Source organism: Cryptomeria japonica, chromosome 9, assembly GCF_030272615.1.
Source record: "Cryptomeria japonica chromosome 9, Sugi_1.0, whole genome shotgun sequence".
NCBI lineage: Eukaryota > Viridiplantae > Streptophyta > Pinopsida > Cupressales > Cupressaceae > Cryptomeria > Cryptomeria japonica.
Window position 1 is genome coordinate 521,926,089 of NC_081413.1, and position 16,633 is coordinate 521,942,721.

At 36.2% G+C, this 16,633-nt stretch overlaps 1 protein-coding gene across 3 annotated transcripts in view; it reads left to right on the forward strand.

Moving 5' to 3' along the window:
* Positions 1-15,558, forward strand: part of LOC131066890 (tubby-like F-box protein 6) — a 15,683-nt gene extending 125 nt beyond the window's left edge. The window contains exons 1-5 of one of the 3 annotated variants that reach the window (XM_058001761.2): positions 1-532; positions 12,226-12,313; positions 13,914-14,043; positions 14,435-15,105; positions 15,259-15,558. The exon at positions 1-532 is cut by the window's left edge and continues 125 nt beyond it. In XM_058001761.2, the coding sequence (XP_057857744.1) occupies positions 182-532; positions 12,226-12,313; positions 13,914-14,043; positions 14,435-15,101 (1,236 nt within the window). In that variant the 5' untranslated portion in view covers positions 1-181 and the 3' untranslated portion in view covers positions 15,102-15,105; positions 15,259-15,558. Of the gene's footprint in view, positions 533-12,225; positions 12,314-13,913; positions 14,044-14,434 lie in introns of all 3 variants that reach the window. The other 2 variants (XM_058001762.2, XM_058001760.2) reach the window with 2 other exon arrangements.
* The last annotated feature ends 1,075 nt before the right edge of the window (positions 15,559-16,633 follow it).

Below are 16,633 nucleotides of genomic sequence, written 5' to 3' on the forward strand. Positions count from 1 at the left end.
TTTGGTCACACTCATACGCAACTCAGAAGACCCCGTGCATTTTCTTGCGCTCGCCATGGCCAGTTTGTCAAAGGAGGGTTGACTTTGCGAAGTATTGGGCTTTATAGTTTGGTAGGCTTCTGTACAGGAGGAAACGAGGGTTTGAATGGATGAGTTTGGGGGCTGATCAGTTGGAAGAAAGATGTCGTTCAGAAGCATTCTGCAGGACGTGAGAGATGGATTTGGAAGTATTTCTCGGAGGGGTTTGGACAGGAAGTTGTCCTACAGTCTCAGATGCCGATCGCAGAGCGCCGTGTATGACAGCAATTACAAGAACAATGTTGTTTTGCAGCAGAGCCCATGGGCCAACATGCCGGCCGAGCTGCTGAGAGATGTGTTGTCGAGGATCGAGGAGAGCGAGGGCACCTGGCCTGCTAGGAAACATGTCGTCGCCTGCGCTGGGGTCTGTCGAAGCTGGCGCCTCATTGCGAAGGACATTGTTAAGACGCCTCAACTCTGCGGGAAGCTCACTTTTCCTCTGTCTCTCAAGCAGGTTAAATTATTTCCTTTTTTTCTTTTTTCATGGGGGCAATGTTGTTTTCCCAACTTTAAGTCCTCAATTCCAAGCTAAAAATGAATTTATTTTACGACCGCCTACTAGCTGTGTAGTTTAGGGGAAAACAAATCCATGGCTGACGGCCACGACTCAAAATTAAACAGTCTGCATGTTGTGTGGGTATTATTTGGGGATTTGCATGTCCCGAGTAATAAACAACGTGCTGGGTATTTAAGCTTTGCTCCTTCTGCTTCTTCAGTGGACAAAGAACAAATCAGGGGCAACGAGATCAAATTTTCTGACATCTACGGCCCAAAATTTAACAGTTTGCATCTTGTGTGCGTATTATTTGGGGACTTGCATGTCCCGAATAATAAATGACGTGCTGGGTATTTAAGCTTTTGCTCCTTCCACTTGTTCAGTCCACAAAGAACAAATCAAGGGCAACGAGATCAAATTTTGGGCGCTGTAGTTTCCTTAGCGAGGAGAGCATGCCTCTCATTTTTTATTTTCATTACAAAACCTAGCTTCTTCATGGAGAACGGGCACGATTTTAAAACCCGAAGATATTGATGTAGGACACTTGCTGTTCAAGTGCGTTTCGGTCCTTTGCTGTAGGTTTTGCTTTTAGAAGCAAAATAACATCGTGGGGGAACCTTTGCCCCGCGTTCTAGTAACTACGGGATCGCACACATACGTCTGTTTGTAGTTTAGTTGGTCATTTGTACATAAAAGTGAAATAACAACATGCGTAAACTCTTCGCCGAATGCAGCCTGTAATTACTATTAAGTAATTTGCACGTATATATTTTCAGCGTCCTAGGCCTTATGGTATGTGTTGGAGGGACGATTGTAAGGTACTGGTCCCATAAAGTCTGCACGAATTGAAGTACAAACTGTTAATATATCTTTCATGGGAAAAGACTGAACGATTGCAGATAGTCTGTTGAACAACATATAGGGTTTGGGGTCCTATATTGGAGCACCCTAACTTTGTGGCTCTTAAAATAAATCTGCCATTGATATTTCAAATCACTCTCAATTTTATACAACTGCTTACTTGTCAAGTCCCTTACTTAAAATTTTTGGTTTTGAGTTCACATGGTCAAATATGATGCCACATCAACATGCTTTTTTGCTATGGTGTCCAAAATGGTCCCCCAAAAAAGTAAGACCCATAGCTGTGCACTAAGCCATGTTTATTGGTTTGCTGATGTGGCATCACATAATTGGTTGCTTTTTTAGATTTACTGAAATCTTTTTGAAGGTAAGTATTAACATGCCAGTTTTTGTGCTCCACTATAAAGCTAATTGTGCCCAACTACCATCCTCACTATTGGACCCTGCTACACTATGGGCTCCTCTCCCCTATACACTCTGTTTATTTGCCTTAGCAAGTGGCATTGGAAGTCATTAATATTTTTGAAGAGCGTATTAAATGTGTACTGTAAGATCAACTAATGGTTTCAGTTGTTGGAAAACATGGAGCATCACCGGACGGGCTAATTGTGTATGATAGTTACATTGATTGTGCTTTGCTCTGATTATATGCGCAGATGTGCTCATTGTGTATGCTAGTTACACTGAATATGCTTTGCTCTGATTAATGGGCAGATGTTTTCAAAATTAAACTACATAGAAAATTAACATCCACAAATGCCCAAAGGAAGTCAATATCAGCAAACGGGAGCAATCAAATCAGAGGCAACTCTTTTAAGTTTTAACAGTGGCAACTCAAATTTATAAATTAAGTAGTGCTAGAATTCAAAGTGCCCAGAAATATTTGCAACCAGAGGAGTTCTTATTATGAAATCAAATACAACTTGGTAACTTTTAAAATTAAGATGTCTTCCCCATTCAACTGAAATGTGAAATGCCTTAATGTATTTATCCCTTAAAATAGAAGAAGTTTTGTTATACAATATGATATGTTCACATGACAATCAGATTTGAACTATTCAGTGCTATTTGGTAGGTCAGTGAATTTGTTAAGGTCCAAGATCTGATTTGTTGCAACACCACTATGTTATAAAATTTGCACAAAAATTTCAGAAGGAAATTCAAAGGAACAGGTATTAATCCAGTAACTGGCTTATGAAACTGAATGTTCTGCTCTATTATACATCCAAATTTCCAATCCATAATATCATCCAACGAGTCTATCACTACAAACACACATCTTGTACTGACCGTCAAAATGCCCGGCAAATGAACTGTGCAATGTATATTTGAATCTCAAACTCAGGATGCATACGAAACTTATCTACAGGTTTCATTGAGTTCTGAGGCATTTAGAGAGTGTTCTAGTCTTGATGACAGATTTTGGAATGCTCCACTCTTTATGATCATAAGTTTGAATATGGATGCTTATCATATGATTATGACCTTGAGTTTAGATGTTTACATCTACAGGAAAACGAGGGACTTACCTATGAAGTACCGTTATTTCACCTTTCCTAAGAAAATTTACAAGTATGCATCATTGTACTACGAAGATGTGAAGTATAATACCAGGAGATATTGAATAATGTTCCAGCATATTAAATTATCTGTTGTAATCATTCAACTGGGGGAATTTTGCACACAACTTTCAGAGAATACGCCAAGGAAGATGGAAAATATATTTCAATGATATAGCATATTCATCTTGAGTTCGGTGGACAATTTTAGAGGAAAATAAAACTTGAACAGTTTTGTGGTCTGTGGAGTTCAATCTCAATCTTAAAAATATTGCAGGAAGTGGCCATTTTATGATATATCGTATCATTAAAAGGTTTCATTAAATTAATATAGATTTTAAGATGCCTAGTGGTGTAGATTCTACATCGAGAGAATTCTTTTAGCTTCTTCCTTATAGTACCAAGGGGTTCTTTCTTTTGGAAGCTCATAATTGTCTCTTGATGCATCATATTTACTTATATGCTAGCGCTTGCTGAAGGCAGTGTATTATAGCAATTGATTTGCTCTAACTTTTAATTAAATAACACAATATGAAACAATCAAAATTGATATATTAAAGTTCTCATAATGTTTATTTTAATGTAATGCCTATCAATCCAACCAACAATCATGTACCCTAAATCTGGGGCATATCTCAAGACTCAGATAAATCTATATTTAGCAATTTATTGTGAATGGTGTTATTTCTACAAGCAAATTATTTTTACAAACTAAATAAACTATAATAGTAAATTTGAGGCAGGTTCTAGCGAGTACATGGCACTTGTTTATTGATTTAGGAAAGACCAGATAAGTGCATTTTTCGTTGAGGAAATAAATAGGGCCTATTAGGTAACCCTTTTCTTATTGTGGAAACTGTTCCAGTTATGAGCTGTTTTGCTTATCATTATTCTTATTGATATGTCAGTTCATTTGTTTTGGCCTTCATCACCTTTAGTTTTGGTGATTGACACAAAGGCACAGATTGATGTGGCAGTTGTATTTTTTTTTTAAAGGTTTCATTGTGATTAAAATGAATATTTGCTTGTATTTAATATAGTGAAGTTAGTTCTGTCTGTTTTTTCACAGATTTTCTTGGATTCATATTTTTTTAAATATATATCTAAAAAATCATAGTTGTTTGGTTTTTGGGAGATTAGGATTGGCTTGGTTTTAAGGAAAAGACTGATACTCCTCAAGAAGATGCAGAGGAGGTGGGAGATTGAGCAATGCAAACTACACATCTTTTTGTTTCAGGCTTCTAAGGCTAAAGTAGTTGTCTCTATTACTTTTCTTTGCTATTACAAAATATGGATCCTCTGTTGAATCTGTGGAACCCTACCATATTATGTCTGGATTTTCTTTTATGAAATTAAAACAATTTCCTCTGCTTTGTTTACCTGCTGCATTTTGTCATAATGTATTATCGTGTTCTATTTTTTCTGTTTTCTGGACTATTTGGTATTGCTAAATATTTGTAGTTGTAGCCTGAGGGGTTTTCCTGGGTTGCTACATTTTTCAGGGTGTCTAGGTTTTCTGATTTCTATAGACAGGGCTGCAACAAGGATGGAGACAGAAGGACAAGTTTAAGGATGGCCAGAGAGGCCATCCAAGTTTCAAGGGATAGTGGAAGTAAGGGATAGGAAACATATAGAAAATACAAGCGAAGTATAGGAATATAAAATGTTATAGAATTCTCCAAATGGGGAATATGATAATAGAAAACAAGTACACAATGTGCCATATAGTTTTTCAAAACTAAAATTCAAAGTTTTAAATAGAGGAGTTATTGTTTTTCTGTTTTCATAATATTTTTTGAAGTATGTTTCACTTGTGAGATTAATGGAACAACATACCGATCCACTCGGAGATGTCAAAAGTACTTCACAGGAGAAATTGGCAACTGATACAATGGATTTTTTTGATGAATGCAACATGTTTGCCATTTGTCAATGGATTAGAATTTGCATAAGCACATCAGATTTTGTCTTAATTAATTGAATGCTTAGGTTGTCCCTCTCTAATGGGAACTTAGATAAGGAGATGCTATGTCACTTTATCTGTTCATAACTTCATAATCATGGCACAAAGTAGAAGCAGGTTTTACAGGGAACAAAGGGGGGGATTAGTATGGCTTGGTAGCACCACTGTATAGAAGAGGTTTCATCAATCTAAAGTTTGTTTATAACATACTGTCATTATCCCCAGTGCTTACAAAAGAAGTGGAACCCTATGTATTTATGTAATGGCAATTCTTCTGATAACAAAGGGCTTGACTGTAGCCCTGTCTTTGGTTAGGTTATTATTTCTATGTTGCAAGTTTGTTCTTGGAAACCCCCAGATCTGGGTCCAGTTTGAACCTTGCCCAGGTATAGGTCTGGATCCCTCGTGGGGCTGTACAAGGTCCTGCAAAACAGATCAGGCCAGGCAAATATGGGTCTGTCTTGCAGGACCCACTCAGAACCTGGCTTAAAAATGGGGTTTTTATAAATTTTGTAATATTTTTTGATTTTTAGCCTCCTAGGTTGACTATTCAACTGCAAAACAATAGCTATAACCTTAAATGTGACATCTAAACCACTTTGAAACAGGAAAAAAACTCAGTTTACCGTATTTTGAACACAAAAGACACAAATCAGATATACTTGCTGAACTTCCTTTTTTCTTCTTATTACACAAATAGAGCTAAAGGTTGATGATTGTAACGTTCCAAAGCAGTTGGATTGCTATTCCCATGCACGTGCAAGTACCCATTCACTGTTAAGTGAGGTATATTTTTTTGGTTTTTTTTTCTTCTTCTTTTACCCATGGACTTTTATGTTTTGTTTAATTGTATTATTTTCATCCTTCTATGTTTAAAATATTAAATAAGTTAGAATGTATATATATATATTTTTTGTTTTCACTTGTTTGGAATGTGTTGTTTTTCAATCTTGTTGCCACAAGAATCACAATGGCAGTCAGTTCTAGCTTTGTTGGTCAATCTCACTCCAAAATGAACTCAAATTCATCTTTGTGTAGTTATGTTGACATTTTACATTTGGTTTTAGGTGGTGGGGGTTATGTTTGGATTTATAATGGGTGTGTTTCGGAGAATGTAAGCTCATATAGCTAGGTGAAAGTCCATTTGTGTTGTATGACTGGAATGTGCATCGAAGCATGCCCAAGTAAGAGGGGTACAACCTTGTCAACATCTAAAGTGATGGAATACATTATAATAGGACAAAGTAGAAGAAGCAATTGCACATAGAATAGGTGTTCCTTTGGCAAGGAAAGGGTCTTGAGCAATGAGGCCCCTGTTTTGCCAGCTGTTTTTGAAGTTGTTGAAAGCCACCTTTTTGGCTACACATCAAGAAGAGCTTGTTTCATATAATAGGAGGAAAGAGACCATTGGAAAAGGCATTTTAAAATGAATTCCAAGAGGCTGCCAATCAACACATTACAAGATGCATTTAAGCAAGTGGTTTGGATTTCAACATTGTCATTCACCATATTGATAGGAATTGGTGAACAAAATGAATAAGGCTCCAAAAAGGTACAAGGCCCTGGGTTATGAGAAGGTGTGTAGCACTTTATTGGCAAAGGAGTTGAAATTTGTAGAAGATCCAGTTAAGCTTGTTAGGGATTTTTGTGTCGAGATGGACGTGTCTATCATTTACAGTGGATGAAACAATGCCAAAAATTGACCCTTGATCAATGTGGTTGCAATGCCCTAGGGCCATATAAAGGGCAATTTATTGTTGACATTCTCATAGGGGCCATTGAGGAATTGGGTGCAATGGTGTTGTCAAAGTCATAATAAACAATCTAAAAAATTGTAGAGTGGTTGGTTTGTTGGTTGAGACATGTTATTCACATCTTTTGGAAGCCTTTTGTTGTCCGCTTGCTGAAACTAATGCTACAAAAGATGGGCAACAAAATTGACTGGATCAAATAGTTGAATGCTAAGGCAAATGGATACAAATGTTGAGCACCAACCAACACGTTTCATAGAGCATGTTTAGATCATTCTTAAAATTGGACTTGCATAAGGTAAGTTTCACAATTCAACTTTATATCACTTAGTAATTTATTTTTTCAAACTTCTAGATGTTTCCTTCTTTGTTTTTAATTTTTATCTTCAGATAAGTTTTAGAGACTTGATTATTCTTGAGATGACTTGTGAAGGTGTGAGGCACTTTATAGTATGTTCATTAGCCGACTTTGGTTTGTATGGAGGAAATCCAATAATGAGAATGCAACAAATATTAAGTACATGGGTCTTGGATGACTCTTGGTGAGATCTTTGTGGAATATCTCAGGTTCACCAAGTGAAGTGTGAGCATGATCCATCATATTGAGGTGGATAAACAATGTTTGGGAGAGGTATGCAATGACATTGACTCAATAATTGAGAATATGAAGGTCATCATAAGTCTTGGATGACACTTGGTGGGATCGTGTGGAATATCTTAGTTTCATTGAGTCCAACTTGAGTATGATTTGTTATATTGATGTGGATGAGCCATGTTTGGGAGGTATACAAACATTGACTCAATAATTTAGGAGATGAAGACTGTCATAAATGAGAAAGAACATGAGAAAGAACAAGATCCTAAAGAATATTTATTTAAATAGGTGCAAGTAATTTGTATTGAGTGATGGAACAAAATGACCACCCTTCTATATCTTCTTGCCTATGCATTGACTTCAAAATATTACACCACTAAGATTTTTTTCTTTGTTGAGGAGGATTCAATTTATTAAAAACTTTAAAATTTAACCTTTATATAACATAGTCACCACTGCTGAGTAGGATATCAATTTTCAGCCTTCGATGTCGTGGTCTCTTTCTTTTTGGGCATATGATGTACTGCCTCGTTTTGGTTAGTCCAGTATTGTGATGCCTCTTTGCTCTATTTAAATGTGGTTGAACTGATGGAGTTTCAAAGCTTTGGCCTTGGTGGTTTGGGTGTCTTTTCTTGGAGCTCGATACCGTCCCAAGTTGGAGGGTTAGTTGTTTTGATTGTGATGGTTATGTATCTATCTTTTCTCACAGATGCCTTTGGTTTGAGGTCTATTATGTTTTGTTGGCTCACAATGCATCTGAAATGTTTAGTGGGGCCATGGAAGGCTTAGATATGTAATGTGCAGCGTCCTAATGGCTCTGTGTGCTCCTAGGGTTTGGGAGTTCAGAGCTATTTTTATTCTTTGTTGATTGTTATATTTCCTTGATAAACTTGCGTGGACATAGAAACATCATAGTGAGAAACGTATCCGCAGCGATCCGAAAGCCGCATGGGACTTTGCATGAACCTAGACACGCATCTGGACTTTTGGTGCCAAACCCGGTAACTTAGATTAGGATTGATGTAAGGAGCTTCTTAGGGGTCAAGCAGTTTGCATTAACCAAAAATATTTTTTATAGTGAACAAGGTTCCACCTGCAACAAGATATTTTGTTCTTGTGTTTTTGTTTCAAGTAGTGTGCTTTCATTTTTAGAGATTGATGCAAAAGTATCTCAAGGGTCTAGCCATCATCATCAATCACTCTTTTTTTTGGTTGTAGGTTGTGTTTTTCACGAACTAACCTTGTGTTTCTAGGTGTAGGAGGCAATCACTATTATTTAAAAATTCAAATTCAAATGTTTTCCCTCTCTTTTGTATGTTCACCTTTGGTTGGAATCTTGGAAGGCCCCATTTTATACTACTACACTTGTTTATAACACCCTGTGGAAGTTGAAGAGTCACATTTCTTATGAGGATGCTCAGGATGGTGAGAGCCTCTTGCATGTTTGGCAATCATTTGCATGGTATTTTTCTTGAATGAGGTGCTCACATGTGGAGAAGTTATAAATCATCCTTGAGAATGGTGCCTCACCACGGAGTTACATTGGCTTGGATTCACATTTTCTTTCATGAAGTTTCTCATTTTAGCACTACATTTGGAGAGGTGTATAAAACCCCTCATTCAGATTTGAAAATGTAAGGTTCTAGGAGAGAGCAATATTCTTTGTTTGCAGGTTATTGGGAGCTGATATGAGAGAATTGGGGTGTACCCAGAAGAGGGGAGACTAAAGAGGAATCATATTTGAAGTTGTTTTTGCAGGGTGTTGCTGCATTTGAAGATTTGAGACTCTTGTGTGGTTTTGACATTTTCAAGGGTTGGAAATTGTGTTTTGTGAGGAGAAAATTTGTTCACATTATTTTATAGTGTTGTGAATCTTATTGTAGGATTGGGTTGATTATTGGGCTGTATTTTACATGTAAGGTCCGCAAATAAAGCATTCAAGGATTGCGTATGGGTTGAGAGATTGCCAATTTATGTGTTGTTTGGGCATGTTAAAGCGTGGAACCATTATGGACTGCTTTCAAACTTTGAGTAATAAAGTCCAATGATTTGTATATGTTGTCCTCAAAATCATCAAATATTTGGATGTATTCTGACTTTTATATCAGATTCTGATCTGCAAATTGTTGTGTTTTTGATGTATTCATAAGTGTGTTTATAAATAAACAAATGGGTGTGATTTTTCTGATTGAAATTTTGGTTGTCAGGATGGATGTCGTGATCCATTTAAGGGTTTCATTGATAGGCTGAGTTGGGTCTTGTTTCAGTTATGAGGGTGTGATTTGGAATGGGATTTGTGTGGGCAGCTCATTTCATTCTTTGAGTCTAAGTTTGCGGGGTTGTATGGTCTAGTTGCAAGGAAAAGTCTGCCCTTATTTGGATCCCCCATCCATGGCTACATCAAGGATGATTAAAAGATAGCATGAGATGGTAAACAGTAGGTTCTGGTACAGAATACAGGGTGCACAAAGCTTTGAATATCCTTGGAACGACTTGAGTCTGCTTTGTTCTCTGTGAATTTAATTTAAATTTTCTTTTGAGCTGTTGCATTTCGTTTTATGAAGCAGACTTGTGTTTCTGCATTGCATATGGTTCAGTGCCTAGGGTGTGCCTTAAACAAATTTCTAAAAAATTTGATGTTGCAACTTTTTTTTTGACTTAGTTATTTTTATTTATCTTGGGAAGAAAAGAAAATTTGCTTCACTTGTACACATCGAGGGTACATGGGAAGTAATGAATCTCATCACGGGCTTTGCTCCTAGTGATAGTTCATGTAGAGAATAAATGAAAATGAAGAGACATGATAACTAATCTTATCATTCACTAATAATTAAACACATAAAAAAATTAGTGCTAGGCATTTAAATCATTAATTGTGAAGAAAATAATTAAGTGATGGTAATTGACTCTCTGTCTCTTGTTGTAATCAGATTTCAGTGTCTTATCATTCGTCTGGGACATGAAGTGGTCCGAAATGTTTTATTTCAATTTTCATATGCGATAATTTGCAAAAACATTTCCTCAAGTTTATTAATTATTTATCCATGATGGTCTTTCATAGATTGAAGGCATATTGGAATATGCTCTAAATTTTCTGAAGAATCTAATCCACAGGTTCAGGAGAGTTGTGATTTACGAGGAAAGCAAGAAGATGGCATAAGCAATTTTGTGGAAAAAAACATTTACTGTTTTTTCATGCATGTGTAAAGAACCTTTGCTGTACCTGCCTTGCCTTTCTGATAATTAGGGCCTGATCTATCCACCGAAGGTTGGATTTAGGGCCACAAAAGGAAATTACGGTTTCCTGCAACATTTAGATATTTTATTTTATGTCAGCAGTAATATTAGATCGGTGGCATAATTATTGCAGCACAAAATACTTACACGACCCATTCTAGATTTTGAGGATTTTCCAGGTTGGCTGGGTTACCCATCCAAACCCATCCCGTCTCTTAGCCCGTCTCTTAGGGCTAATAGGGCCACCTGAGGATGGGCCCAGCATACCCCTGGCTTGCACTCATTATCTTGAATGTACCAACAAACAGAGAATATTAGGAAGATAACAAATGCATACATAAAACATAGATTCATGACTATATTACTTGGTTAACATTTATCCATTATATATAAATTTGTAGGGACTAATTCATTATATTTGTGCCTAGTTGCAAAAACATGACTATCATTAATTTGTATTCCTTTTCTCTACATATTAGTTGTGTCTGAGAATGAATGAATTATTTTTATTCTTTTGTCTATCACTAAAGTGTATTTTAATGCAGCATTCTAAACCTGATATTGCAGGTTACCTATCTAGCGTGAAGATTAAGTTCATTTTACCCTTTTGTATATTATAGATGTGCTTAGTTCATTTGGTAAGGCATTTTTAGGCATGGAACCGATTTAGCAATTAATCTGGGTCACTAGTTAAATTATATTAATTACTGTTATATGAGGAATGAAAATAGATTTAATACAACTGGCACAAAACATACTTCAACATTTCGACATTTAAGCAGATTGGCCTAGGGACGTACCAGCCTACTGGTGATGGGAAGGAATGCTTACTAGGCGCTGGTTCTTCATCGCTGGGAAGAACCAGCACCTAGCCCTTGCACATCGTCTGCTGACTGATGCATTCCCAGGGCAGTCCTCATGGTTGTCTAGGCATCATAAATTATGAAAACTGAAATAAATATTATTACTGAGTAATGAAGTTACCTGTTGGATGCTTCTCCTTGTCCTTCTCTCCTTGTCACTCCCTCTCTTGTGTTTCTTTGGGGTGCGGTTTTATACCTCTTTGAAACCACGCGATTCCCTTTGAAACGTGGTGTCTATTCCGGAGGTGGCTTGGGAATGGACGCATCCTTTCATTACTAGTTAAGATAAAATGTATTTTAAGTGGTAAAAATAATTTATGTATTGAATATATATATATTTTTGTACATGCATTGTTTAATGTTTCTAATCATTGCCTGCTGTCTACATGGGAATATGACAGCATGATAGAGAAAGCTTAATGAAATTTCCCAGCAATCTAATTTGTATTTGCACATATCTTGGACATTTTACAGAGAATTACCACAAAGTTGATCACGATAGAAATGCTTTAGATTAATATAAGTTTCATTTCACTGAGCTCTTTTTAGGGCTGAAAGCCTGATAGATTGTATCATCAAGAATTAAATTAACTATTTTAATTTGTATGGCTACCTTTGATTTATTCCTTGTTACCTAAAAGTTTTGTTCAGTTATGAGTTAGTTTTTATGTTTTTCAAGAATTGTCCTGTTATGGTAATCAGTCATGAGTAAATGTTAGCCTTTATGCGAATGATCACTTGTGTTGTTTTATATTTCAGAAAAAAAATATAGCTGGTCTTGTTTACTGAATTGAAAATTATGTTCTTGCTTTCTATTTACAGCCCGGACCAAGAGACTCTCTGATCCAGTGTTATATAAAGCGAAATAGGGCTACATCTACTTATCACTTATATTTGTGCTTGACTCCAAGTAAGCTTTCAATGCTCTGTTTCTAATTAATTTGTTCTAGTGGGTAGTTTCAATCTCTTTATTTTTGGTCAGGCGTGCAACATTATACATACTATTCTGATGTTTGTATTTTCATCTATGGCAGAGAGCTATACATAAAATGGTTAAGCCTAGGTTTGTTGAAGTCACTAGAGTTGATTCTAGTCATCCAAACTTAGGTTGTTTTGAGATCTTAGAGTTGGCTTGGAAGTCATGTGCAATATTTTGTTTTTCCATATGAGCAAAAGTGTAAATGGGTTCGCATTTGATGATGAATTAAGGAAGCAAACATAAGGGAATAAAGTTGGTTTATTAGTTTTATAGGATGATGGGGTCATATCAATCTGAATTGAATTACATAATGACCAATTTATAATTGTTACTTTAAATTGGGTGCAAATACCAGTATTTTCTACTTATTCAAGGAAACAAAACTCTCTATGTCCCAAGTCTCTAAGCATATTTACTTCTCCCAGCAACAAGAAATTCTTTTATTTCTGCAAGGTAATGTGTTCCTTTCTGGCGAAGCCCAAACTTTTGATAATGGTGGCAGCTTTTGAAAGTTTTGCGATGTTGACCAATACCCATTCTCTAACAGAAATCACCTTCTTGCGGCAAAAGTGAATCTGATAATTGCTACATTCTCAAAATTAAACCTATAAAAGCATGCCAAAATTTAATATTTTTATACATTTTAAGTCTAATAAAATAATGATGTGTGCTGACTGTTTCTTGGTCTGTTGTTTCTTTATGTATTTTAGTTCAGGTGCATTTGAACATTAGTATATAGTGGATAATATTGTTCACATTAGTATTTGTGACATGGAGTAAACTGAGTTTAGTTTTCATTCTTCAAATCAATGTTAATGAAACTAATTTACAGTAGTTTGTAGCTTGCTAGGTTTATCTACAGTTGTTACCGTCCTGCTTGGTTTCTTTGTCTCCCTCTAGGCCATGGATAGCTTTTCCAAGAAACTCTATTCTAGTTGAAAATCCATCATTAAATTTGTCACTTTCTGTTATATTGTCGTTTCTATTGCTTATTTCCCTTGGGGATGAATTCACAGAGGACTTGCACCTGGCCTTTTCTATTGGGGCAAATCACACCAGAACTGGCTCTTGTAGTTTACCCAATAAAACATTCAACATTTGTGCATGTAAACTTACGATTTCTCCTGGGATTTGAACATAGGTTTCTGCTATTTAAGAGCCTGGATGATTTACCATTTGAACTTATCTTACTTGACCCTTTCTGCTGTATTATCAAAGAACAAAATCTCTTGAATATTAAGTTGTGATTCAAACTGTACTGTTAAGCCCATTTATTCCATTGGCTTCAGTTGCTTGAAATTTGAATAATTTTCCGTGCTCTTAATTTTCATTATGGGACCTTTAAACATGGAAGAGGGACTTAAAAACCAACAATTTTCATAGATGGTATACATAACATAGAGTTAAAGGTGTACTTTTAAAATGAATGAACCATGAATCTTATTTGCCTGATCTACGATGCTGATGGAGAGTTTAACAGATTAAAATTGATGTAGATTTGATCTCTAACCTTCATGGTCTGTTTTTGCAGCACTTGCTGAGACTGGAAAATTTCTTCTTGCCGCTCGTAAATTCAGGCGTGCTGCCAGTGCAGATTATGTTATCTCCCTTGATGCAGAAGACATGTCAAGGGGAAGCAATACATACATAGGAAAGCTCAGGTGACTGAATATGTTTTTATTCTCTGATTTTAAGGTAGTGGTAAACCTGCATCTTTCTATCTCTAGTTTTGCTTTAATATGTCTTCTTAATTACAGACATCTCAGATGTATAAATAGAAATAGGACTAGTGATATCTCAATCCCAGTCATTGTAGTGAACTAAAATAATTCCTGTTTTCACGAATCATATTTTAGAAGAGAAGATTAGAAGAATAAAGGTTATTATAATCTGTCTGTTTCACCTTTGTGTTGTTATATTGGTAGTAATTACCATTCGGAGGAATGTAAATGGACATTTTGGTATTATAAATTAACTGCACAATCCTGAAAAGCTTTGGTAAATTTGAGAAAGTCCCTTCTATATATCATTTTTTGTTGTCATTTCTTGCAGGTCCAATTTTCTAGGAACAAAGTTCACAATATATGATAGCCAACCTCCTCATAGTGGCGCAGTAGCATCTACAAGTCGTGCAGGGCGACGGGTTGGCTCAAGACAAGTGTCACCTAAGGTTCCAGCTGGGAGCTATGTTGTGGCCCATATTGCATATGAATTGAATGTCTTGGGAACAAGGGGCCCAAGGCGCATGCAGTGTACAATGGATTCCATCCCAAGTTCAGCCATGGAAATAGGAGGCAGTGCTCCCACTCCTAGCGAATGTCCATTATTAAGTTTAGATTCCTTGGCATCCTTTCCTCACTTTGGTTCTAAGTCTGGTGTGATTGACAGTAGTACTTTCTCTGGACCTATAATGAATAGTAGCTTGAAAGAGGGTCCATTGGTCTTGAAAAATAAATCTCCAAGGTGGCATGAACAGCTGCAGTGCTGGTGCTTGAATTTCCGAGGCCGTGTTACAGTTGCTTCTGTTAAGAATTTTCAGCTTGTTTCAGCTACTGAGCCCACTCAGCCTGTGTCTCAAAGTGACCACGACAAGGTTATTCTTCAATTTGGTAAGGTTGGAAGGGACATGTTCACAATGGATTATCGCTACCCATTATCAGCTTTTCAAGCATTTGCTATCTGTCTCAGTAGTTTTGATACAAAGCTGGCTTGTGAATAGTGAGGTAGGCTCCTACTCCAATATTTGTTTCAACTGTAGTGAGGGACAAATCTGGATTGGCTTACCAATGTTGCTTGGCTTGATATGGCTTTGAACATGTATTTTTTGTAAGCAATTACTTTGTTTCGTTCTTGTCCTTGTTCTCACAATATTCTAGTGTTTGCAAGGTTTGTCACCATCAAATAAGGCAGTTAACAGATGGAACTGTAACAAATAGTTGCAGGTAAGTTTTAGACTAATATAAGGTGCTCCTAGGCAAATTGATTTCAAGCTATGGTGTAAATTATTGGGCTGTACATACAATTTCCATTCAGAAAAAGGGGGGTTTATTTCAATAGATATGAATTCTTTTATGTGAACATTACGTTTGTGGAGGCCTGGAATTGTTACCTTGAGGCCTTTGGAACTGCATTGTCAAGTTAGAGGACTTTAATACCATGAATAGCTTTTAGACACATTTTATTCATTTATTCTAATTTGCATGGTATTCAGTTGTCAATTTTTTAGAAAATTTTCTACGTAGGCAAATGTGTGATTATTTCAATATTGTGGATGGTTCAATAGGAAAAGTCATTGCAAACATAATGCTCTAGAGTTTTTTCACTACTTTTGATATCATTTTATTATGCTGTGTTTTTAATGTTAGTACTTGATGTCATTGTGGCATCAACACTTGTATCAGAATGATAAATGGGGCAAGAAACTGTTCAATGGTTTTTGTAATCAGGCCAATGGGTTTCATGTTCTTTGAGTCTCCAAAATATTATTTGATGATATAAGCATATTTTAAGAATGTCTCTTTGTGTGACGGTTTTCTTTTCACAGTTTTTGGAATGGGATGGTTACACTCTGCAGGATATTTTATTTCATCTTTTTTTCATTGCTGGTGCATTTCTTTAGAGATATTATGTTTGAGAATTTTCTAGCATGGACTTTGTAGAGTATTGGAAGAGGTTGGTACTCAAATTTTTGGTAAATTTACTTGGGAAATATATGCAAGATTTTGAAATTAGGTCTCATTTGGGAATGGTTTACCTTTCTTGCATGGGGAAGGAGCAAAAACATCTTCATTTACAATGCCATGGACATCATGGTTTACCTTTCTGTATGTTTTCTAATATTTTGAAATTAGCAATAAGCATTTTTTTGGCACGTTAGATCATCAAATAAGAATGTGAAATGGCATAAAAGAAAATATGCCCCCAAAGTAGTAATAGAGGGAAAAGCAAGTTGAGCGGAACTACTTCACTCTTCGATGCATTGAAAGAGACCGATCGCATGATAAGAATCCGAGGATATCCTATTTGTTTGTAATATAACTGGTTATAAGGCAAACTTGTTTGAACTTGTGTACCTCAATGAAGAAGAAATGAAGCCAAAATGATGTGAGAAGCTCTATTTCACTCCTGATGCTTTCATATTAAGAGAGATACCTCCAAATAATGTCACATTATAATAAAGATGCTCAAATTAATGTCACATTATAATAAAGATACCTCAAATTAATGTCACATTATAATAATCCGAGGATA